The following is a 26443-nucleotide window of genomic DNA, read 5'->3' as shown; positions in this document are numbered from 1 at the left end:
ATGGTCACCCTAATGCCATACAGTTACTCTGCACCGAGATGTGGGCTAATTGAAAAAATGATTGAACCTAAGGTACCTAAAATATGATTTTCCAAAATATATCAATTGATTTAAGGCCAAGTTACGGGAAAGTTTTGAAGGCGATAGTTTTTAGTGCAGATACATTTGTATTATTCAAATCCATATAAACTCACTATGAGGAAGAGTGAGCATAAAATATATTCATCAAACAAGAAAAAACGTTAACTTCGGTTGCATCGAAGCTAAAATACTCTACACAAGCAATGGAGGTTCCATATAGGAACTTGATTTTGTTTGATCAGTTTGTATGGCAGCTATAAGTTACAGTAGTCTGATCTAAAAAAATTCTTTGGATATTGTAATGTGGCTTTGCATAATAATCTATGCCAAAGTTCATGAAGATATCTCGTCAATTAAAAAAAAAATTCCTACAGGAACTTAATTTTGAACGTTCAGTTTGTGTGACAGCTATACGTTATAGTAATCCGATCTGAACCATTTCTGCGGATATGTTGGCGTTGTTTTGCATAATAGCCTATGCCAAAGTTAGTGAAGATATCTTGTAAAATAAAAATGTTTTCCATATAAAACTTGATTTTGTTTGATCAGTTTGTATGGCTGCTATATGCTATAATGGTCCGATCCGAACAATTTCTTCGAATATTGTAATGTTGCTTTGGAAAATAAGTAATGCTGAATTTGGTGCAGATATCTCGTCAATTAAAAAACTTGTTTATATAAGAACTTAATTTTGAACGTTCAGTTTGTATGACAGCTACATATGTACATATATCCTATAGTGGTCCGATATCAGTGGTTCCGAAAAATAAGCAGCTTCTTGTAGAGAAAAGAACGTATGCAAAGTTGCATTGGTTCGCGAATATGGTAGATTGGTGAACATGGCTAAATCGACTCAACTTGTCACGCTGAAAAATTATATACCGTCCCCGAAAATGCAAAATAACTTAACTTCACTTTTCATAAGTTTGCAGGCGAATAAAAAACGATGTAATAGAAACCACTCATATTGAAAAAAAAGTGAGTTTTGGTTATAAAATGGTTAAATTTTGGTTATATGTTGGTTATGTATTGGTTATATCTGACAGCGGAAGCTGAAAATTATATACCACACATATAATTTATAACAGTTTGTAGTGAATCGTTAGCAATAAAAAACTCAATTTCGATATTATTATTGATGATACGTTATTTTGCCGTTTATGTGACGATGAACATATGTATGCTATGCATCTTCATATTTTTTAGGGTCTCGGACGTTTCTTTCTTATTATTACAAACTTCATGACAATCTCAATATACCCTGTTCAGTGTAAAGAAATATCAAAGAACTGGAATTTCGTTGGTTTAAAATTTTCCATGATTATTAAACGATGCTGATTTTTTTATCTCGAATGCATCTTCAGAATTATTTTAGAAAATCTCGAAATTTTTTAGTGAACAAAATATATTGTTTAGGAGTCGAAAGGTATCTATGTATAGTACAAATCTTAGATTAAACTCTACATTATATATTTGATTAAACCATAAGCTTTATAACATGAATAGTCAGAACTCTTAAAATCTTCAGAGCTTCGTAACCATATATGTATTTAATGTATAGGACAGTAGAATGGATGTCTGATCGCGTGCCTAGGGCTTGAGGAGTAGCATTGTGAAAATAGGATAGTTTACAAGTCAGTATAATGGTTCTCTGATCTATGATAACTTATAGTTTCTACGCATTCATGTTTGTAGGGTACGTTTGATTGAAACTTAGATTAGGTCATGACTTCATGAATAAAAGCAGGTAGGACTTTGTTTATAATTACTATGATCTATCTATATCATTCCCAGGAATATTGAGCTTTACTCGAGATGAATGCATCTTTAAATATATGTATATATTTTTTCGATTGCCTATAGTATCTTCTTTAAAATGGGCAACTTGAGAATTTTCACTTGCTAAAGCCTCAGCAATCACATTTTTGGAGAACCAGGAGATATAGCTGAAACTGACATCAGCCGCCTAAAAAAATTTGTAATAGCCTCAAAACACTTACTAAGCTGTTCAAGTGAGACCCTTGTTAGACATGGTATTTTAACCTATTCTAACATAACTTAAAACCTTGTTTGATATTTTTTCAAATACCTTACTTAAGAACTACTGAAATCTTAGTCAAATAAAATAAAAATTCATTATTTGAGCAAGTTGGTTTTTACTTTCTTACTTCACGGCTTAAAGTCTGAGATTCCTTCACGTTCTATTTGCTGATCTTCTTTAACAACTTTTCAAATCGCATGCAACACACTCAAACTACGAGCACACAAGTGCCACCATTTAATTACCTTCAGCAACAACAACTTCATGCGTAAGTCCTCAATAGCATAAACAAAATCTTCAACTAATTGCTAAATTGCTCGAGTGAGTATTTGTAAGCGCTTACATGGCGATCGAGCACAAGCGCATTCGGACTGCAGTCGATTGAATTTTATGCCCCTTAATGAGATTTGCGAATGTGGAAAATTTTACTAGAGCATAAATTATTGGAAAGTTATGACGATTGTGTGAAGCTTTTACACTGAGAAAAATATTTGAAAGATATGCTTAATTGGCTTCTTCATGAGTGCATAATTTTCGCGTGAGAATTTGATAGTTTTACGGCTAAAAGCAAGTTAATTGCATCAAACGCTTATCTTGGCTCATTAAAGCATTTGTTCTCGTTAACAGCATGTCTGAGAGAGTATAAAATGTAGTCCATCTAAACATCACTGATGTTTGTAACATATTCGGAGTATACGCTAGTCATCAACCTTCAAATTGGTCTTTTCAAAGGATAATGTTTTCTCCAAATCCTCGAGGTAAGATTCCAAGAGATCCAAGATTGAGAAACGGGAGACTGGTATTACATATAAGCTATACAAGACGAGAGCCATTCTTATTATATGTTTATTATATGCCAGTTATCAATTTGATGGACTTTTTAGAACATTATGTTGTCCTCTAATCTTCGAAGCAAGTTTATCAGAATCATTAATCAATTCGGAACCATTTCCAGAACTCAAAGATTACCGCTCCAGTGCTTGATCATCCTCATTTATTTAGTCTCTGGAAGATAGAGATCAGAGCTAAAATATGCAAATATATTATCCTCCACGTTCTACCAATGATCTTTCAAAATTTAGGTGTTTCTTTGAGAGTCCATCGACTTGCATTTAGACGATTTATTAATATGTAGTGATGTATGACTGCTGACAAGGATTTATAAATAATTAAGGGACTGATAAATTATTAGATCTACAAGAAGTTATTTTCTGTTAACTTTTAGTTTATCATCCATTGATTCCCATCAATATATGTAGATGATATGAATTTCAATAATTTCAACCTTTTTAAGGCCGAGGGTGCCTTAATTATACTAGACTCCTAAGTTAGGTTAGGTTGAATGGTCGATCCTAAGAGTGATCTTACTTGCTTAGCTTGTGGCACCTATAGCTCCCATAATATGCTCAATTTAAGTCTAACAGTGAGCTTATAAAGATAGCTCGAGCTAACTCCGAACGATGTCTACGCTGCAATCGAGAGCTTCCCCAAGCAGTTTCTGCTGAAATGTTTTCGCAGAAATTATCACTGCAGTCACCTGCTTGGAGCGGAACCGCCACCTAGTAGCATTAAGTGGTCCTTCCTCAACTACGTCGATGACATAAAACAATATGACGGTCAGACCTCGAACACAACAAACCTCAGACATGTACTGATTGCCATTCACAGTGGAGTCATTAACAACTTCGCCGACTCCCTCTCAGTGAATGGCGTACTTGGAATTAAACCAACACACTTTGCAGACGAAGAGTTCGAGTTGCTGCGGGAATCGTGTAGCATATTAAGCTTTTACTGATCCAGAATCAGGAGTCCTCCGTATGTCACTAACCACCTTTTTGTTTACCCTGCTAACCCTACACATCTGACATCCCTCTCCCTATGTTCCTACCCCGTCGAAACTGCACGCTTCTTGGGTTTACCGCTGGATTACCTCGATGACAACTTATCTAATCCTTACCATCCTAACTGAGATTAGGTACCTGTTACAACAACAATGGATCGCTTTGTGTCGAACAAATTTGTTGAGGCGGCTAATATCAACCTTGGCTATGCCTCCTGGTTAGGCGAAGGTATGCAAAAGCTGGATAATTTTCACCTCACCTTCTTCCATACAACTTTCTTTCTTATATGAGAACCGAATATTTGAAATTTCTCATATCAGATTTTATATTTAGGACTTTTGTTTTGTAGAACTTTTTGAGTTTACTTTTAAACTTCTGTTCTTGGTAGAGTTCCAGTTATTCTAAAAAGAGTAGTCTTAAATCAGTTAAGTGCTCAAATTGGTTGGCTTCATTTTAAGTCTGTTTACAACATAATTTTATAGCTTTCACTCCTCATTCCATATTCCTTGGAGTCTAGTAAAAAATTGCTCAATTATTTTGTCGTAAATTAAAGATTTAAGCATCGCGACTTTAATGATGACAAAACCCAAAATATGAAGTGAAAGAAAATGGGATGAAAACAAATTTAAAAACACTAATTCTCAAACATGTTGACACGGTGGCATTAATCAATTGGCGAGCAGCTAAAGATGTGACCCAAAACTACAACAACAACGTGAGAGTAACACGCCAGAGTCTGAAGATACGTGCATACATGTGTCACACAGAAGAACAAACGCCAAACAATATAATAAAAATCAATAAACAAACCATAAAATGATAAAAACATAAAAGCGAGGTAGTGGACAACAAAGAAAACACAAGTAAAGAGCAACAACAATAAAATCAGGGAAAAATTTACACAAGTGGCAAGTGAGAGAAGAAATAAAGGCAGGCAGCACACACACCAAAGACTGACAACAATAATCACAACAACGACAAATCAATATCATCAAGCGACAATAAAAATTCAACACACCATAATTTTTGATTGTCAAAAGATGGCTTCGCAGAAGGCACGGCTCGCAGAGCGAAAACGAAAAAATATTGAGGAAAAATCAAAACTCCATGAAATTCACCTTATTACGCGACGTCGTTGCACATTGTAAGGACCGTAGTCGCGTTGGCGAGTGACGTAGCAAAGGTTGGTTGACTGGCGAGTGACGTCGCTATGGCTGAACGACAGTCATTTGGGAGCGCGCGGACCCCACGCTTATGCGCCTGTAATTTATGATTCAATTCTCGCGACGATCCTTGCGTGCAACGTGCAACCACAAGGCGCAACACACGCGGCCGTCGGTGTGTGTGCCGGGCAATTAACGTAAACTCACCACGCATGCGCCGCAGCACAGCGCAAGCGCGTAGTGGCCAGCGAAGATGCGATCGTGCAATGTCACAGGAATGCTGTGGCGATTAGCAGCAGCAGCAGTCGACAGAAAAATTGTCACGCAAGCAACATAATTCAAAATTAAAGAATTTAAATAACTCTACACCGCACAGGCGAGCGAGAAAAAATGAGAGAAATAAGGCGAGCTGACTAACTATCGATCTTATCAGCGCCGAACAACACGAATGAAATCACCAATAAAACAAGCCAAGTGCACAGCACATAGCATTAAGAATCACACAAACAAAAAAACAAAAACACACACATGAAAAAGGAAAGACTACAACAAATTATCAGTGCGCGCTGCGCCCGAAGAAATCGGGTATAATAATAAACCGAATCATAAGCCGTAAAGACAAAAGCGATTACGATCGCGCACAAGGAATTTTAGTTCGCTGCAACAACGCTTTAGCAGGCGACAAAAAATTCCAACTTACACACAAGTACATATATCTGTCTGTATGTATGTTCGTGTGTGCGTGCCTTCATTTGTCCAAAAATAAGAATAAAATCAGCTAAAGAATGGTCACCAACAGGTATTTGTTGCCATATACTACACAGTATTGTTGTTGTTGTTGGCTGCTGCGACTGACTGCCGTGGGTTAAGGGCTGCTGGGGCACTCGCTGGTCTTCCCCAGGCAGGCACATTGGTTGTTGTTAAATTAACGTGCCTCTCGTACGCGCTTGCGCCATAAATTAGTTGACAGTTAAATGTGACAAACATGAGATGCTGTTGTGTTCTCAAAACAACAAAAATAAAATATTATTAAAACAATACTTACATACATAGCTAAGGATTAACTATTGAAAACTCACTTGTGAAATGTGTTGAGCTTTTGGATGGACTTTAAAGTATGAAAGCACTCTTTGCACGATTTCAGTTAAAAGTGTAGTGCTTCAGGTGCGACTTTAGAGTATAAAAGCTCACTTTGCGAGCTTTCAGTGGAATGACTTGAGTTTTAGGTACGACTGTAAAATATGAAAGCTCTCATTACGAGCTTTCAGTGAAATGTGTTGAGCTTTAGGTGCGACTTTAAAGTATGAAAGCGCTCTTTGCGAGCTTTTATTGAAAAGTGTTGAGCTTTAAAGTTAAAAAGCGCTCTTTGCGAGCTTTCAATAAAATGTGTTGAGCTTCAGGTGCGACTTTAAAGTATGAAAGGTATCTTTCGAGCTTTCAGTGAAATGTTTTCAGCTTGAGTTCGGAGTTGAAAGTATGAAAGCTTTCTTTGCCAGCTTTCAGTGAAAAGTGTAGATTTTGGGTGCGATTTTAAAGTATCAAAGCTCTCCTTGCGAGCTTTCGGCAGTAAGTTAAGGACGTATTGCCTACCTGAAGCATAGAGCTTTCGCGCTGAAATAGCAGACCATTGAAAACTAACAAAAAACCGTTTATCAAGCTAGATTTTCAGATAAAAAAATGACCGTTTGGAACACATGTTATTCTTCAAACCATCCTCACAGCGTTGCTTAGTGGCAACGCCACAAACTAAATTAAGCAATATTTTCATCGTTTCCCGGTGCCATCTTCTTCCATAGGCCAGTACTCGTACGCTCACATTAACCACTGGGTGGTCGCGCGCTTTCTGTGACGTCCAATCTGTCGAATGCCTCCCGTCGTTCGCCAAGTAACCTTTGTGGCCAACTCGCTTTAGGGCCAAAGAGGCGCATGGTGTTGCGCATGCGCAGCAACAGTATTGACTTGGCGACAATTTCGTTTTGCTCCAGTGAAATTCAATTTCAATTTTAACACCGTCTAGTTGCCTCTGTATTTGTGCGTATCAATGTAGGTGGGTGTGCCTTGGTTTGTACAGCCATGCAATCGTATAAAATGCACAGTTATTACAAAATTTAATTGTTACACAGTTAACCGGTGCGCAGCTCATTAATTTCAGCTGCCTTCGTTACACTTTTAACACGCTGCATTTACTGCGGCGAGTTTCAGGTTAATTTTGACTGATGGAACTCGATATTTTGGACTGACGGTTCTTCTTACTTTCTTTTTGTTTTAATTACCCTACTCGGTATTGCTGATATTAGTTAGGTACTTACACAGGATTATATGTTTTAGGATCTAATTATATAAGTATATAAGCACTGAGGTCAAGAAAATAGTTCTTTAGCATACTAGAATGGAATGCGTACGTGCAAATTGAGCAAATCTTTTACCACTATCATTTGTTTCAAAGGAACCTTATAAAATATTGAAGATAGATATCTCAGAACCTTTAAGTTTATCTCTTGGGTACGGTTTGGTAAGTATCGATTGCGGGGTTATACTCTTCGAGTTAGTTATATCAGCATTTTAAGCTGCCTACAGATTTTAAGCATTTTTGCTACTGGGAAAGTCGCGGAACTAGCCTCAGCTGTATCAGCAGACAACTCCAGAGTCAGCATTTACGTAGACAGCCAAGCAGCAATCAATACTCGTTTCTTATAACGGCCAGAAGTGTCTTGGAAAGCATGGCAGCAGTGGTGAGTGTCGCCAGAAATTAGCGAATTCACTTCTAATGTGTGCCAGGCCACAAAGGTATCGAGTGTCTATGCGACGATCTGTACCGGAGCAGGGCAAGAAAAATGAAAATTCCATGGAACGATCGAACTGGCCACAAAACTGCAAAAATTATGTGTAAAACGGTAGATCAGAAATATAAAAAGTTCCTACTGGTACTCGATAGAATGAAGTGTAGGAATACGATTGGAATACTCACCGTGCACAGTCTGGTGGCGGCACAGAAGAAGACTGCAGGAAATGTCGAGGCGAAACGTCAAGGCGCCAGGGAAACAATGAAGCATTTATTGTTTACTTGACACGCATTGGCAAGACAATGTTTTAGGCATTTGGGATCTCACGACATGAGACACTTCAAGAGTACATTAGTGATGCCACAGAGTCTGTTGAAATTCGTGTCAAGCATACAAAAGGATGATAACTTCTAATGAACTTCTTAACGGAACTCCAACCAGCAAGGGACCGAAACTGGTCTATGTGTAGCTAATTGCCTAGCAGGCTAAGCTAACCTAACTTAACTATTCGAAAATTACACATCTACAAACATAGCTAACCTGTTGGTAGCATTTTAGATCAAATAGCATTTCTTGCAAAATTCGGTTTTAATATCCAAGAAAGTTGCCGTCTAGAGCATAACTTCGATGCAAGCGATATCCCATAAATTAAGCTAAAACTTACCGTTTCAAACGAGGTTAGATCATTCGCAGTGTAACCATTAACACCTACATCGAATCCATTTCAGTGAATGGCGTATTTGGAGTCAAAGCACTACCCATTGCAGACGACGAGTTCGAGGTGCCGTGAGAATCGAGAGTGACTCTTGCACAACTTCGTTTGAGATACTGTAGCAGGTTAAACTCCTACTTATCCAGATTCGACACTGACATATCAAATATACTTATGTCCAGTGTGCAACGAGTCACGTATGACACTAACCACATCTTTAAATGTCCTCATAACCCTACACATCTGACACCCCTCTCCCTATGGTCCGACCTCGCTGAAACAGCGCGTTTCCTGGGCCTACAGTTGGATGACCTCGATAACGACTTAGCTTATACTTACCATTCTAAAGGTTACTAGGTAACCGTTACAATAACAACAATATCATCTTTCATAAATTGAAAATCATTTTTGTAGCACGATTGTTTTATACCTTTATTTAGGTAGTCGAAAAAGTCTCTTCGCATTTCTAATCAAGTTTTAACTTATTTTTTTTATTTATAACAATAAATAAATAATCAAATATGTACCAGTTTGCTCGACCACTTTTGAGATATACGACTGCAACGACATCTATTGACAAAATACGAAAAGACTCTTTCGACTACCCAATATTTAAAGAAAGTTAGTCAAAATATAAACGAAAAATTTATTACTCCACAATGAATTGTAATTTATGCAAAACCGATAAATTTCGGAAGCATTTTCATTTACTTTATTTAACGCATTTAATGCTTACGTTTCCACACGCCAGCAGACACATGAAAAATTCCCACGATTATCATGTGCTAAGCAATATAAATAAAAGTAAAACTATTATACAAAAATAATAAAAAAAAATTTACGAATTTACATAATAAACGCAAGGAGCAGACATTTATTTAGCAGAACGAACAAAAACCACCGAAAAAGCAAAAATATTGAAAATCGCAAAATATATTGACGCAACTGGTGTTGGGCGCTGGCAGGTTTATGCCTATAACATACCAAAATACAAATATGGAAACTTACCATACACATATGTATGTATATATATATTTATGTTTATGTATGAATATATACATATATAGTATATGTGTATATACTTATAACCTGAAAAAGAACAGACTGACTTCAGCTTTCCAGGAAGGCAATCAAACATCAGCAAAAATCAGTAGCATTACTAAAAAAATTAATAAAAAATATAACATCTATATACTTATGTACATATATATTTTTATGTATGTAGTTAAAAAATAAATAAATGCATTCTCACACAGAACTGAAGTGAGAAAATTGATAAACAAAATTAAGCAAATAAACTTGCATTTAAAGGCACAAACTCGCTAGTCAATGCAGAAGTCGCCGCTTTAGAAACAAAATAAACACAGCAAACAATTAAATAAATTAATGTGACAAATACTACATAATACACAAATATACCGTTGGCATATAAACAAATGCAGTCCGGCGCATTTTGTCAGCCACTTGCGCGCTCGAAAGTCAGTTGACTGACTGCCGTCAAGGCGAAGGCGGTAGCTTCTGGTGTTTTTTGTTTTTGTAAATTCGCCTTGCGCGCTTTTGTTTATGCCCTGCGCACAAATGTAAACGAAAATGCAAAGGTTTATGCAAGCATTTATACAATTTGCTTTTTATTTATTTTTACACTGAAATATTTTTATATAAAAACAAAAAAATAAGAAAGCGATGGGAACGCTTAGGCGACGGCGTGAGCACCTATTGCGGTTTTGGCTTTGGCTAAATGCAATTTACCGATGCAACAGTAATCGCATAAATATGAAAATTATAAATATATTGTGAAAATTTGTGATTGTTTGTTTTTGTTGTATACTATTTGTTTAGATTTATATGTGGACCTTATATTTTTTATAAATGATTCCTGAAGTCGCTGAGGTGTAAATACTGTCAATAGGCACTCAATACTAATTATGTATTTATGTAGTTATGTAGAGTTATTCGAATTTTAGCATTTTTTTCTTATTTAAAAATGTTAATATTTTTTTTTTTGTAGGTCAAACGTCCCAAAACAGAGCACACGGATACAAATGAACGAAATCGGTAAGTTTACTATAAGAATTAAAATTTCCTTAAGGGGTTTTGTCGTATAAAAAACAGCTTTATTCAACAATTGTTTTCTGAGACATAAAAATGAAATATTTTATTATATTTTTTATTATTTCAAACATTCACTATTAACAAACAAATTCTGAAATTTATGACAAAAATTTTTAAACTTGTCCATTGCGACACCATTTCCGGTAAGCCCTCGGAAAAAAAATGCACCCGCGTTGGCAGAATAACTCCTTATAAGGACTTGGACGAAAACTAAAAACTGGATTTTTGGCAAGCATTTTTACAAAAAAAGGAAAATTTCGGTGAAAATTTCGCATTTGGTTTCCTTCGTCCAAGTCTTTAAGAATTGTATCTCAAAGACCTGTGTAAAATTTCATGAAGATCGGTTGAGTAGTTCTAGAGAAATCTCGCCAAGCGACTTAAAAAACACAGTTTCGAAAAAAACACGTTTACAGACGGCGCACTTAGCCTAGCTAGCCTCGAGCGCACAAGTTCTCAAGGCTGTGTCGCCGAAACTATTACTCGGATTAACTTGAAGACTTAGGACAATATTCTAGAGGTGTTGTAGTATTGAATAAGACGATAAAAAAAGATTCGATTTTTTGAAACCTGAAGGGAACGAATGCTCAACACGGTTAAAGTTTCAGGTATTTTAGGGGTTACATGGATTTAGTAAGTATAAATAATATAGATTTGAAAAAATAAATGTTAAGCGCCATGGAAAGATATGCTTGGAAATACTCTTTGATTAAAAGCGAACGAATTCTCAAGTCGGTTAAAGTTTGAGGTAAACCCATGTAGCCCCTAAAATACCTGAAACTTTAAACGACTTGAGAATTCGTTTGCTTTTAATGAAAGAGCAGTTCTCCGGATATATTTCTATGGCATTTTAAATTTTCTTCAAATCTATACATTTGTATGAATTTCCCCCTTATACTAGAATATCTCAGCTAGGAAAGAGTTTTCGATATAGTATTTTCAAATACTTGACTTTTTGATTTCCTAATAATACTTTTATATTTTTCATTTCGAAAATATAGATATAAGTTACATATATTTTTTCAAATCCATCGTGACACAGTTCAAAGTCGTCGAATCTTTAATTCGCTAAACCTTACATACGCCCATCTCATTTCTCCCCCGCAAGACCACTGGACAAAGTGTTACTTCATGGGGTAGAAAAAGACATTTAAGTGTCCTCTATTGTACGGACTGACTGACGCCAAATCTGTTGTAAATGTCTGCACCTTGTCATAATTAGAGCTGCCGCTTCGTTGACAGCTTTCCATTTTACAGAGGACTCGCACATACATAAGTGCAGTCAATTTTTCCACCATGAGTTTACCTTTAAGTGTGGTTTTCAGCTTTTACTTTATACTTGAAAACCGAGGGCAATGATAGAGTATGTTTCACTCTATACACGTCGGACAATATGCACTAAATTCATGACGATATTTGTATACTTGTATGTATTGTATTGGGCCCAGTATGGCTGAACACATTAAAAATCTTTGTCTGGAACGCACACAACCTTAAATTGCCAAAATTCTAGATAAAGCATTATAGATTTTATTTGCTTTACATGTTGTATGTGCCAAGTGTTCCTTGAATTTGAGACTTGAGTCCACTATTACACCAAAGTACTTCAACTGTGGCTATGACGTAATCTCATCTTCTCTTATGGCATTTTCATACATACATTTTCTTCAATTTTCCTGGAGCTTATGAGCAAGACTTCTGTGTTCTGCTCAGCCAGCTCTAGACTCATGATAGCAATCTATCGGCGCAAACCTTTCATGCAGCCATTGCATTTTATCCCGAGGTCATCCAGATGTTAAGCTACTGCTACTATTATGATGTCGTCCGCAAATGCGATTGTTTTCACATCTTTCGGTGTCCTCGTATATCAGGTTCCATAGTAGTGCTCTATTGGTATACCATCTATTCCAGGCGGTTATGGATACCTCATTGAAATGGTATAAAACTTTGTTATATGCTTTCATTGTGCGAATATAGTACGTCGTTTATACCAGTTGTTTGTTCTATTCGCAACTCACCAAATTTTGATGAATCGAACGTTAAAAATAATGTCTGAGGTTTTTGGTGTTTGACCTCTAATATTTGGTATTTTTTATTTATGTTTGATTGTTGATTATTTACTTCTTCTTCTTCACGTTTTCTGAAATATCAAAATCGGGAAGTAGAGTAAAGAATAACATTTTTTAGGGAATTTTGATATTCTAGAAAAATTAAGAGAAGAGTAAAGGATAATTTTTCAGATAATTTTGGTATTTAAGTTACCTTTTTCTTGAATAATCACCGGCCATCTTTTTCGTGGAACTTTTTTGCAGTCTTAATGTCTCGCACATAAACGAAAAACTATATTTTTCTAACAAATATCGATTAAAAAATCCGTAAATAACAGTCAAAGTGGCACCTAAAAAATTTTTTTTGGTGACTTTAATTATTTTACAATGCAATTCACAGCTTAAAATCAGAATATAAAAACCAGACCACTTCAAATATTTCCAAAAACCAGCAACACATGAGCAATAAATTGATTTTTTTATAATTATTTCAACGATTATGCGCGCATACTTTTACAGCACACTTGGAAAAGTCGAAAACACTTACGACCTTATGAGCACTTAGAACAAATAATATTAATCTCAAATTTGTAAAGAAAAAAGTGTAACAAAATGCTTAGAAATTCCACTGAAACACTGCCTGTTCTTTTCACATTTTGCATACGCACACATACACTCACACGCCTACAAAACCAAGCACTCGCCCGTTAAAGAACATGTGTAAGAAATTCATAGAAATTTATGTCACAAATCTTCCGAAACACTTTTCAATTGCTACGAACACGCACTCGTTGCCGTACTTGTTCGCCTAAGCGGTTTACGAGTGAAATCAGAAAACAAAAAGGACACCAAATAGAATAAATGTAAAGAAAAAGTGTCACACAACCTCAGTATTTTTAACACTTCACGAGAGCCAGGCGTAGGGCATTTAAATAAGGCTAGAAAAAATTAAAGCAAAAAACAAAAAAAAAAGAGAATTCTAAGCATTTGAAATGCGCTTAACACTTAACGCCTGCGCATGCGCATACGTTTGTGGAATATACCATATACTATGTGTCTGTGTAGGCTATAGAAACCTGCTGCAGATGCTTCGGCAAGATGCAGGATGCGCCCACTACTTAAGGGATTAGTATGCTGAAACGAAAAAGTTACAATAAAGAGGTACGAAGGCATTTGCCTTCCTGGGTCATGTCTGTTGATGTTTAGTTATGTATGTATATATGATAAGACATTTGTATAAAGTATTTAATATATTGTTATATATATGAACAATTATGAGCGGGGTGGCAGAAAAAGTCGAGTACATGTAACCGGAACACGCCTGAAAGTATATCCAACTAAGGTCTGGACTGTAAAAAACTCTATTTTCACACAATTTAATCTTCTTCCTTATTGGCGTAGACACCGAGTTTGAAGGGGGTCTATCATCCGATGCTTTTGTGTCCTCTTCATTGAGGGTGTTTTTTTTACGGGGCGCGTCCCCAACCCAGCGCATAAACCTGGGGAGTACTTCTCACTTTAGTTCGCCTTCAAACGGACGTTTTTTGGCTTCCCAGATGATACTTGGTCTAAGATAGGAAGTCGTGAGCTGTTTGAGCTGTATGTGAAATAATCGTCTTCCAATTGAATGAGAACTTTCCTCGCTTGCGTGAACTTCTACACATGGCTCCATACTCCACTCAATTTAGTACTAATCTTTATTATCGTCTTTAGAATGGGATCCTCAGCCAATACAAGCATGCCAACGGTTAATTCAATTTCATATCTACTTGTTATAAGCCTCGGTGGAGATAGAATCCAGTGCCTTCAACGAGTTTTGATTTTTGCGGTTTTGGCTCAATTTTAGAGCGCCATTCCTTAGATTGTTGAACAGTTTCTACGTCATTTTCATAAACTCACCACTAGTAATGCTCTGCTCGTTGAATGTAGGATCCCCAGTTATCTTGTCAGGTATCTCTTTTACGACATCTTCTTAATGTAATTTTGGCAAAATGTGTGTGTAGCATTGACGCTTTTCATACCCAAAACATTACCCAAAACATTAAACAAAATATGTTCAGTCGATCCATAAGAGATCTTGAGCTTCTCTGTTATCTCTAATATGACAACATCGCGATTTTCAAGCACCGTTTTTGTACCTTTATCGGTGATCGTGGTTAACAGAGCTCGCAAAAGGCAAGTTTTCGATGATATCACGATCTTCACTGAATGCTTTGTGCTACTGAAAAACTTGGGTTCGTAAAATACTAGACACTCCAAGATACTCTGCAACATTTTCAACGACAACGTAGCCGGGATTGCATCAGAAACACACAATTTCAAAAAAAAAACAAGTTTCAATGTAAAAAAAATCACCAGACAGATCTTTCGGGTTCTATATAAACTGCTTCCAAACACACACTAATTGACATATAAAGATTATAAACGGTTGCACCAATCTATTAAAATATCGATCTTTTTTTGTCGATTCGATCAACGCGCTGTAGACCAGTCCGGGTCAAATTTGATCAGGTCTTACATATAGCAAATACAAGCATTGTACAATTATTCATAATATACTAGACTCCAGTGGAGCAGTCCGGGTCAAATTTGATCAGATTATACATATAGCAAATACAAGCATTGTACAATAATTCATAGAATACTAGACTCCAGTGGAGCAGTCCGGGTCAAATTTGATCAGATCTTACATATAGCAAATACAAGCATTGTACAATTATTCATAATATACTACTCCAGTGGAGCAGTCCGGGTCAAATTTGATCACATTATACATATAGCAAATACAAGCATTGTACAATTATTCATAACATACTAGACTCCAGTGGAGTAGTCCGGGTCAAATTTGATCAGATTATACATATAGCAAATACAAGCATTGTACAATAATTCATAGTATACTAGACTCCAGTGGAGCAGTCCGGGTCAAATTTGATCAGATCTTACATATAGCAAATACAAGCATTGTACAATTATCTAATCATAATATACTAGACTCCAGTGGAGCAGTCCGGGTCAAATTTGATCAGATTATACATATAGCAAATACAATCATTGTACAATTATTCAAAATATACTGGCCACCAAATTGTTAAAAGAAAAGTCGTTTGTTCCCAAAATGTATGTACTTAGCTCTGGCAACCCTCAGAAAAAAAAAAAAATTTTAAATTTTTATTTTTAAAATTAACAAATAAGTGTCACATCCATGAAAGCTGCAACAATTACTAATTTCCCACAATATTTTACACGAAACCAATGAGCATTTGGATTCATTTATTTTACGCACAGCTGTATTTCATACAAAAAACATAAAAATAATAATAAAAGTGCTCAATAACTTTACATTAGCTATTAAATTTCACCTAACTAAATTAATCACCGCCACAGCTCTATACATACTTATGTATGTACATACAAACGATAACATGATTATACAAACACACACATATACACAATCACGCATAGACTAATGTTGCTTGTAACCAAATGAAGCCGTACAATTTTCCCACTCATATTTCTGACGCTTTGGAGACATTTATTGAATTTCATTACAACAACAAACAGCATTAGCTACGGCACCTATGCATTAAATTACAACAACAAATGGCAACAACTAAAATATGATCGAACAGCGGCACGACAATGAACTTCATTTATCATCGAACAATTATGCATATTTACATATGTATATATGTATGTGTATCCATATATGTAGAAGTAGCGCACGAGACAAACACAGCCGAGCAGGAAGGGGGTACAGAGTGCAGGCCGGCAAGCAGCTGAGCAGAATTGAATAAAATGATCGTCAGACCAATTTTAGTAGCAAGAAAAACGATGTCAGATATTTTCCCATGCTCATCGTTTAACGGTACCTATTGATATGCATGTGAGTGTGTGTGTAAACGGAGCGCACAAGAGTCCACCTCAACACCCTTTCTCCCACATTACGGCAGATGACAAATTTCATTCATATACGGTGACTTATGCAGATTGCTCAGTTATGTAATTGTGTGTATGCATATAATTATGGATGTATGTATGTATGAATGTGTATTTTTGTGCTTGTGTGCTTGCCTCGTCAACCACACGCCACAGCATGCAGGTGTCAGATTCCATTGTAAAAATGTCACAAGCAACTTTTTTCGGGAGTCTCATTGCCATGTCATTCTAAAATGATTAGTCGTGTTTGTTGTTGGTGTTGTTGTTTTATCCCCTCAATTAGCTGTAAGTTTCTAATTTTGAAAAATTATAACAAATTTCTTTATGGCTAGCGCCAAACTCTTTCTCGGCGCTCCTTTCCTTCTACATGTTGTTATCATTGTTGTTGTGTTAGATGTTTTTTTTGTTGCTAAAGTGTGTTGATTAATTGTCATGTCGCGTAACAGTCAGTTGAATGGCACAGCAGCGGCTTGAGTATCGAAAAATCTTATAGTGTCAAAAAAATAATAATTATTAGTCAAAATGATTTAAATCAGTCATATTTTTTTTGAGAGCTATTTAATTATACATGTATGTATGTATGTAGTATATACGCGAAAGATCTACCAAAAATATTATTGGATATTCAGGGAGTTAATTGGGAGTTGTTTCATAGACTGGTTTTGGTTTAGACTTTGTCGGTATAAGTATGTTCGAATACTCCAATGATCTTCACATCTCTCTTTCGATCCGTCTAACAAACTCAGCCAGCCTCTTCCGGAAGTACTAGGTATAGTGTAGAGTTCAATTCAAAAACTACGGGGGATACATATAGTAAAGCAACCATATACACGGATAGGCAGGCGGAAATGCTTTCCTTGTTGACAACACAGATTGATTCCAAGCAAAGCTAGGAGCCTCTTTAGATGAATCCGATACGGAATTAATACCCCGCCAGATGGAAACGATTAAAATGAAGCTTTTGAGTCTTTCTTTTTTGAACCAACAAATAGCTCAGAGCAAATGGAAGTCTATAACGAGCTGCAAGAAGCAAAAGCAGATATGGTCTAGGTATGACAGGATAAAACCAAACGCTTATTAAATAGGTCCAGAAATAGTATAAAAAAAATTACAGGTACTAAAGTAAAAGGGTCCCTGGTCTTTTGGAGAGCAAGCGCTAAAAATGGGTTTGTCATATAACAATTTTTGCCGCACCTGGAATCTAGAATGAAATACGGAAACTATTTTCGAATTTCTGTGAAACTCTTTTCCACTTTACTCGGAAACTTTTTTCCACTTTTTCTGGAATACCTTGCTCTATCACAAGCCAGACACAGAAAATTACGCACCTATCAACCATCAAACCTTGAAATGCTGACCACAAAGAGCATAACGGTTAAAAGTAGTTTCATTGAGAACACAAATTAAACGGCATTGCAAGATTATGATGTCCTACGATAGTGCATCAAAATGACGCATCCAGCGTTAATTGTGGCTTTGGGAGCAGCAATAATAAATACCCAACTATTGATGCGAGCCTCAACATATTGGTTGAATATTTGGTTACAGTTGCTCTTTTGCTAAAAGAAAGGCATGCAAAACCTTCGACCTTGGTCGTGGCTCCTATCTCATCCTCAGTGAATGTCCTGACATTTTTGAAACAACAAAAAAAAACAAAAGCATATTGAAGACATTTTTTCGTATTGTTCATCTACAAAATTTCGACAAAGACAACGCTTCTCCTTCGGCCAACCTAATAAATAATTAGTTCCATATATGTATGTATGCTAAGATTTCAAGTAGCCGAAGATAGCTAGGAATTTATTTCTAACATTAACTAGGGGTTTTAAAAAACAAGCGATAATTGATTTAGACATGGCTACCTGTTTTTGAGATCAGGATTTGATCCTGAGATCGTAATCTAAGATTTCCAGACCTCCTTTTCATCCTAAAAGCCTGCTTATTGGTTGGGACCGACCACAAATATATCGGATTACTATAGCATGCAGCACCCATACGAACTTCACGATCATAATCAAGTTCTTGCGTGCTAAACTATTTTATTCGATATATTATCTTTACATCATTTGGCATGGCTTATTGCCCAAGCCAACGGAGCAATCTCCGGAAAGGTTGTTCAGATCAAAATCAAAAGAAAGATCTTTTTATACTTGAAGTTGTCATGTTATTTATGTTCAGTATTGTTTGGACCGTGGAGACTCGATTCGGCGTCATTCGCAGCAACTCGAACTGACGTATGGAACGACTTGGCGCATTTTACGTTGAGATCTTAAATTGAAAGCGTACAAAATTCAGCTTGTGTAAGAACTGCCCGACCAACCTTCCCAAGCGACATCGTTTTCTACGGGCTCTTGAAAATTTCCAAGAAAATCCAACGTTTTTGAGCCAAATTTTGTTTAGCGAATAGGCCCGTTTCTGGCTCAAAGGATATGCACACAAGCAAAATTGGCGCATTTGGGACAAAGAAAAACCTGAAGGGATTCTTTTTATCCAGAAAAAACAAAGGTTTCGCGGTAGTTTGTGGGCCGGTGGAATCATCGATCTATATTTCTTCAAAAACGATGCCGGTGAGAACGTTTCCTTCAATGACGATCGTTATCGCGCAATTATAACCGACTATTTGATGTCTGAAATTGAAGCTCGTGGTCTCGGCGACATTTGGTTTCATCAATACGTCGCCACTTGCCACATATCGCATCAGTCAATGGATTTATTGAGAGAACACTTCGGTGAGCAGATAATTTCACGTTTTGGGTCGGTCGTTTGGCCAACAAGATCATGTGATATCACATCGTTAGACTTTTTTCTGTGTGGCCAACATTAGAAAACGATATTCTCCAAAAAATAAATGCCAAATAATGTTCTTTTGAGTGATAATAAACACTCCGTATTAGATTTGAAGTTTCTGTGTTTTTTCTTTTCAAAAAGTTGGGAACCTCGAAATGGATCACTCTTTATACTAAGCCTTTTATGAACCACTCTTTACATTTATGTACTATCCAAAATAATTTCAATCAACCTGACATGATATGATGTTTAGCGGTCAACGGTCAATAATTTCTAACTGGAGTTATTATCATCATCATCATCCAGTTGAATGCATAAAATTATACGCTAGTGGTATAGTACCGATGTATACAATAAGCGTTTGTATGTATGTACATATGTCTTTATAGATACATATGTTTGTATATGCTTAATGTCACTTAAATTTATAACCGTCATCAATCGACTTTAAATACAACTTTTAGACTTCACTTCATCTTCATGCATATGTATATTATAGGTTATAGTACTTGTATCTCATATAGTATATAGTGGAAGGTAGAAATAATAAAAATAAAAAAAATAAAAATAAAATTATTTGTGTATGCCTTGTGGCAAATTTCGGCCAAAACGGCAGAAGATAAAAAGGCAACATTTGCCGCGCACATGTTCACACGTGGTCGCCAGCGCGGCACGGTCCAGCCAAACGGGCAACGGATCAAGTCAAGTGTGTCGCTAAATGGGACCGAAGCAGATGATTAGGATGCGAAGAGTTTTACAATTTTTTATTGTAATTCTGCATAGTTTCGCCTATTTAGTTTAATTTTTTGTGCATATGTATATATATGTGTGTGTAGAAATGTATACGTGAGCCTGTAGGCTCTAAAACCGCCGCTAGAGGCACTTGACAGCAATCTAAGTGTGCGCCCACGTATAAATACATACATACAAATAATCTACAACACATCTGCACAAAGCAACATGTGTGTTACAGTATTTCACCGTTTTATTTTCGCTCGGCTTAAGGATGGCACACTTGACTTTTCTGCTGGACATGCATGTTTCAAGTGTTTATTTTTAATTTCCTTTTCAGGCTTTCCATTTCGTTTAGTTTTTTCTCCACTCCACTTCACTCTTTGTGCGCTATGGTTGTTGTATTTATTTTATTATTGTTAGTGTTGTTAGCGTTTATGTTGATTTTTATGTTTGTGCCAAGAGTTATTGATTTTTTATTGCTCATTTTCGTTGCCGTCGTTGGCGACATCTCCAGCGTTTTGTTACTTTACTTCTATCCTTCCCTTTGTTTTATTTATTTTTTTCTATTTCTTTACGTTTAACGTTTAAGCATTTTATATATTTTTATTTACCATTCTTTGTGTCCGGTTTTCTCATAGTTCACTGCCATTCACTAGCAATTCTTGGAACTCTGGGTAATAATTCTTGGCTTTATTAGCCCATTTGGCTTGTGGGACTTCAGCTCACATTAACTCCAATTTGGTGATTTGTCTGTAGAGTAGATCAAAATGAAAATATACAGATACGAGAGGCCTATAAAATATAAACAGTCAAATTATTTGATTACTTATTTGATAAATTCCATTAAAATGTTCATTAAGCGCTTAGAGGAATATATTATACTTTTAGCGTTGAAGAATATGTATTGGAAAGATGAATATAGTTCATTGAAACATTTCTAAATCGAATGAAGAAACTGTAATCCCACTCGAGGGATAGAAAGATTTTGAGCCTTCTTCCTAAATTTTTATCACAGTATTACTAAAAACGCTTACATATTTAGTTTACGGTTGTGATCTGTAACTTAATCCAGATCTGGAACCATAATTTCTCAAGCTCAGTGTTTCCACCAAAACAAAATTGTTAAAAAATTGGTGTTTTGAAAAAGATGTAACCGGAAAGAATATCCAACTAAGATCTGGACTTACTATTTTTTCATGAATTTTAATCGAAGTAACCGGAACATACCTGAAAGTATATCCAACTAAGGTCTGGACTGACATCTAAAAAATAAATTTTCATGAATTCTAACTCAAATATTTATTATCTCTTAGAAAGTCTCCTTTTGAGCCAATACAAGTATACTGACGCTTAATCAAGTCCTCCATATACACACTTGTTATAAGTCTCGGCTGGTATCGTATTCAGTGTCTTCACCGAATTTTAGTTTTACAGTTTCGGTTCATTCTTGAGCTAAATTTTTGAACAGCTTCATCTTCTTAAATCCACGTCACATCACTATTTTCCCAAAGGTATCATTTGATTAACGAACTCTTAAATTCTTAAGAATCTTTTTTGCGAACTCGACTCCACGTCAATGTTGCAAGCCTCCGGTAAGCTCGTTTTAGTGTCTTCAGCGAATTTTGATTTTGATGAATGGACTCTAAATTCTCAAGCATCCTTCTAGCGAACTCCACTCCACGTCGTTTTTGCAAAACATTCCGATCACTTGGTATGAGTCTAGCACTGAAGCACTGAAGCAAAACATAAACCAAAATGTATTGAGATCCAAATTCAGATCCAAAAGCGATGTTGAGATCCTCTGCTGTCTCTCTGATGGCAACACGACGACTTTCAAACACTGTTTCTTTAACTCTTTCGATGCCATTCGTTGCCATTAACCGAGATGGTTGGACGACACGCATGAGATGAGTGTCGATGACTTCACGAACTTCACTGAATGCTTTGTGACACTCAAATACTTGTATTCGTGGTAAAGTAGACTTCCCAAAACACACATATATTGACGTATGAAGATCAAACTGCCCACGCACTTAAAGAAGGGTTATACCAATCTGAGAATTTGTGTATCCATTCGGCTCATGGACGCAGTTTGAGGGGACCAGTTCGAGTCAAATTTGGTCAGATTTAGGGAGTAATACTTGGGCAGTGTGTTATATAGCTTAGCGCCGCTTATAACTCTAATGTAAAGTTGAGTTGCATTACTTATATTGGTCCTTTCTTAATTCATACCAATAAAACAAAGCCCACATACCGTAAATTTCTAAAAAAAAATATTATTTTCTCTATTCCAGCCTTTGTTCTCAAACCACTGCTCAATCGCCGCATCATCAGCAGCAACAGCAACATCAACAACAACAACAGTCACAGCAGCCTCAACACCATACTTCACAACTTCATCCTCACTCCCTGCCACATACACAGTCGCCGCTGGGCGGAGCTGGCGCCGCTTCCTCCGCTACGTCCGGTCAATGCAGCCCACTGACGCTGCCACCACAATCACAGCCGCTGCAACCAACAATCACTTCGCTGGCGTCACTCAGCGGCCACTACAATGCGGCGCCCAACCTGAATTCAAGCTGCAGCCTATCAACCGGACTAAGCGCCTACCCTTCACTTAACTCAGCTGCTGCCGCTTCATTCACGCAGTCGCCCGGCAGTAGTTTCTCCACATATCAGCATCCACACACGACGGCTGAAGGGGCGTCGAGTGGAGTCGATGCTACAACAGGTCTAAGTAATGCGGGACGACATGGCGACTTAGGTGTTGGTGTGGCTGGCAGCGGTGGCGCGGGAATGTCGCACTGGCTGCCAACTGAAACGCATTTGACATCTGTTAAGTCGGAGAATCGCAGTCCGGGTCTAAATAATAGCGGCGGCAGTGGTGGCACATCTAATGTGAATGCTGGCGGCGCTGGGATTGAGACGCAGTCTGGGCTGGGCGGTAGCAACGCTGCACAGTTGGATGGCGGTAGCGTAATGACGGGCAATGGTGGCGTGCCCGCCAACAGCTCTATCTACAGTTGCTCATCGGTCGGTGTCAGCGGTTTGAGTGGCATGGAGAGCAGTGTGGCGGGTATTGGGACAAACTCCTCCTCCAGCGCTGCCATGGCGGCGGTGAATTCATCAGCTGCAGCAGCAGCTGCGGCGGCCGCATACGACACCAGCAAACACGATTATTACAATTACTATAACAGCATGCAACAGTATACGCCACCCTTCTACTCCACCTACGGCACACCCTACACAACGGCTGCGGCGCGTGCCGCTACCAAAATTGAACCCAGTTCGCCGTACTTAACTTCATCGTACGCCACTGCGGCAAGCAACAACAATTCCTCACAGCTCTACCCGACCGCTTACGGCTACAACAATTTCGCGCAATTCGGCACTGCAGCAGCAGCGGCGGCGCAACAGGACTACAGTGGCTACTACAACGATCAGTACGGCAACTACTACAACCCAGCCAGCTACTCACCATACGCCGCCGTCAGCTCGCCCAGTTCCAGTGCTGCCAGTCATGGCTTTCATGTGGGCGCTTCCAATTTGTCCGAGAGTCCCACAGACACGCACTCGACGACACCGGTGTTGCATGCCACACATTCACCGCATTCGCCGCTGCCGATCTCACCAAATGCTGCCGCGGCAACGCTTAGCACAAACTCCACGGCGGCCGCGTCGGCGGCACATGCCAAGAGCACGCCCACCAGCAAGAGTGGGCGCTCGCGTGGAAGACGCCATCAGCAGCCGAGTCCAACGCGCAGCACCACATCAGACACACCGAACAGTGATGCGGCCAAGCCGCCAGAACGCGTCTTCATCTGGGATCTGGATGAGACGATCATCATTTTCCATACGCTACTCTCCGGTTCCTTCGCCAATCGCTACACCAAAGACCAAAGCACGCTGCTGACGATCGCTTTCCGCATGGAGGAGATGGTCTTCAATATGGCCGACACGCATTTCTTCTTCAACGAAATCGAGGAATGTGATCAGGTGCACATCGATGATGTGTCCTCCGACGACAACGGGCAGGATCTGAGCAATTACAATTTCGCGACGGACGGTTTTCATTCGGGTGCACCACCTGGCGCTCCGCCAAATCTCTGCCTGCCGACCGGCGTGCGTGGCGGCGTCGATTGGATGCGCAAACTGGCGTTCAGATATCGCAAAATCAAGGAGATCTACAACACCTACAGGGGAAAGTGAGTACCGCTATTGCGATCACTAAAGGAAAATTTGTTTACTAACTGTTCGTTTCCTATTTTCACAGTGTTGGCGGCCTGTTGGGTCCCGAGAAGCGCGACGCATGGCTGCAAATACGCTCGGACATCGAGATGGCCACCGACAATTGGGCCTCACTGGCCACCAAGTGTCTGAATATGATTGCGCAACGCGAGAATTGCGTGAATGTGTTGGTGACGCAGACACAGCTGGCGCCCGCCTTGGCAAAAGTACTGCTCTTCGGGCTCGGCGGCATCTTTTCCATTGAAAATATCTACAGCGCACACAAGATCGGTGAGTGTTCGATTACAACAATAATGCACTATTATTTACTTTATTTTTAAACAAATTCTCTTTTCGTTTTGCTTGCAGGCCACGACACCTGCTTCGAGCGCATTATGACGCGTTTCGGGCGCAAGGGCACCTACGTCGTGATCGGCGATGGCACGGAGGAGGAGAACGCGGCGAAGACGTACAATTTCCCCTTCTGGCGCATATCGTCGCACAGTGATATACGCGCGCTCTACACGGCGCTCGACATGGGTTTCTTATGAAAGACGCGCAGCTGCTGCTGGGTATATTGCGCGACAATTACACTGTAAAAAATATGAGTTAAATGATGACTAATCTAATATTAACATTGCTTAACTACTTAACTAAGCGAAAATCTCTTGCATGTAAATTAAATATTATTGTAGCTAAGCAAATGTACGCACTAAAGATTAAAAGACTTAATCATTGTATTTAGTAAAAGTAAAGTATAACTATTAAATAAATTAATAAATAAAATAAACTAAAATAAACATGAAATTTTGAAAACAGAGAGAAAAAACAAAAATTTATTTGTTGCCTAAATGCGTCTCGAACAGACGAAACTTAGAGAAAGTGTGAAAAAATGTCTCTTCTAATTTGTATTATATTTATTGAAATTATGCCTACACAAAACTTCCTAGCCTAAGCTAAGTCTACAGTTTAACTAAAATAGTAATAAAATTATTTTTAATGTCAATATTTTGTTGTTAAGTCAACTACTTAAAACGTCTATGATATTGGGTCGTTCACCAAGTTATTTCGTTTGCTGACAGCAGCTGAACTTATCGAGTTTGTGCCGCAGCCAACTTCGCACTTAAACGATATAACGTTAAATATTTGAACAGCTGATATAGCAAAGTTTGTGTGCAAAGAAATTTAATAAATTTGTTGATAAAGTTTTTGTTTTGAATTTCGAAGATTGAAGTTCGATATCAACATTATTGGCATATTTTCCACTTTTACTATAAAAAAAGGTTAAAATGCAGTTCAAGCAATGCGAAAATTATGTGATGTGTACGGAACGGCAATGGTGTAGATTGAATGCCAAGGCCAAAATTTGTTTGCAAAACTTCGATCCGCCAAATATCGATCTTGAATGATCTTATGTTATCAATAACGACTTTAAAACGTCTTCCGGGACGAGGTTGCCGTGTTGGCAGGTCTTTAGAAGCCGTGGTTGGTAACATACTCGAGAGATTGCTGAAAAATTCAATTTGTCAAATTACTTAGTGAACCAACCAATAATTCAAAAATATATGAATCAATTCCAAATATTTGTAACGATCTGGCAATGATAATCACATACCTATAACAAAATTCATATCTCAAAGCACAGTTGACCAGTTTTCATTTCAAAAACCTGAATGACGTCTTTTCACCCAGAGCCAAGAATTAAAAAAAAAATAGAAAAATCCAAAAATAATTCTAACAATGTTTGTTTTAGAACGCTTTTAGACGCTTTTTTTCAAATTGTGTTACTTGAGAGAGTGTTTTTTCTTACGAAAATATTTTTAATCCAATCTTAGCTTTTTCTCTTGAATTTCTTGTTTACGTTTTGATGATTCTGTATGATTGGTAACCTATTAGTCAGTTATCACTCAAGAAACATATTTTTTCTTGACGTTTATAAAAAAATATAAACTTATAATATTTGCTAGAAATGTCAGT

General features: G+C 37.7%; 1 protein-coding gene across 1 annotated transcript; it reads left to right on the top strand.

Annotated features, from left to right (window-relative positions):
- Positions 1 to 25221, top strand: LOC120769496 (developmental protein eyes absent-like). Its single transcript, XM_040096526.1, has 5 exons — positions 1 to 72; positions 10630 to 10676; positions 22534 to 24444; positions 24513 to 24757; positions 24836 to 25221. Exons 1-5 carry the CDS (start codon positions 1 to 3, stop codon positions 25015 to 25017), a joined length of 2457 nt encoding a protein of 818 aa, XP_039952460.1. The 3' UTR covers positions 25018 to 25221.
- Positions 25222 to 26443: the final 1222 nt, after the last annotated feature.

The sequence above is a fragment of the Bactrocera tryoni genome, chromosome 2 (assembly GCF_016617805.1).
Source record: "Bactrocera tryoni isolate S06 chromosome 2, CSIRO_BtryS06_freeze2, whole genome shotgun sequence".
Lineage (NCBI taxonomy): Eukaryota > Metazoa > Arthropoda > Insecta > Diptera > Tephritidae > Bactrocera > Bactrocera tryoni.
Note: the sequence above shows the minus strand (reverse complement) of the source record. Positions and strands in the feature narration are given on the sequence as shown.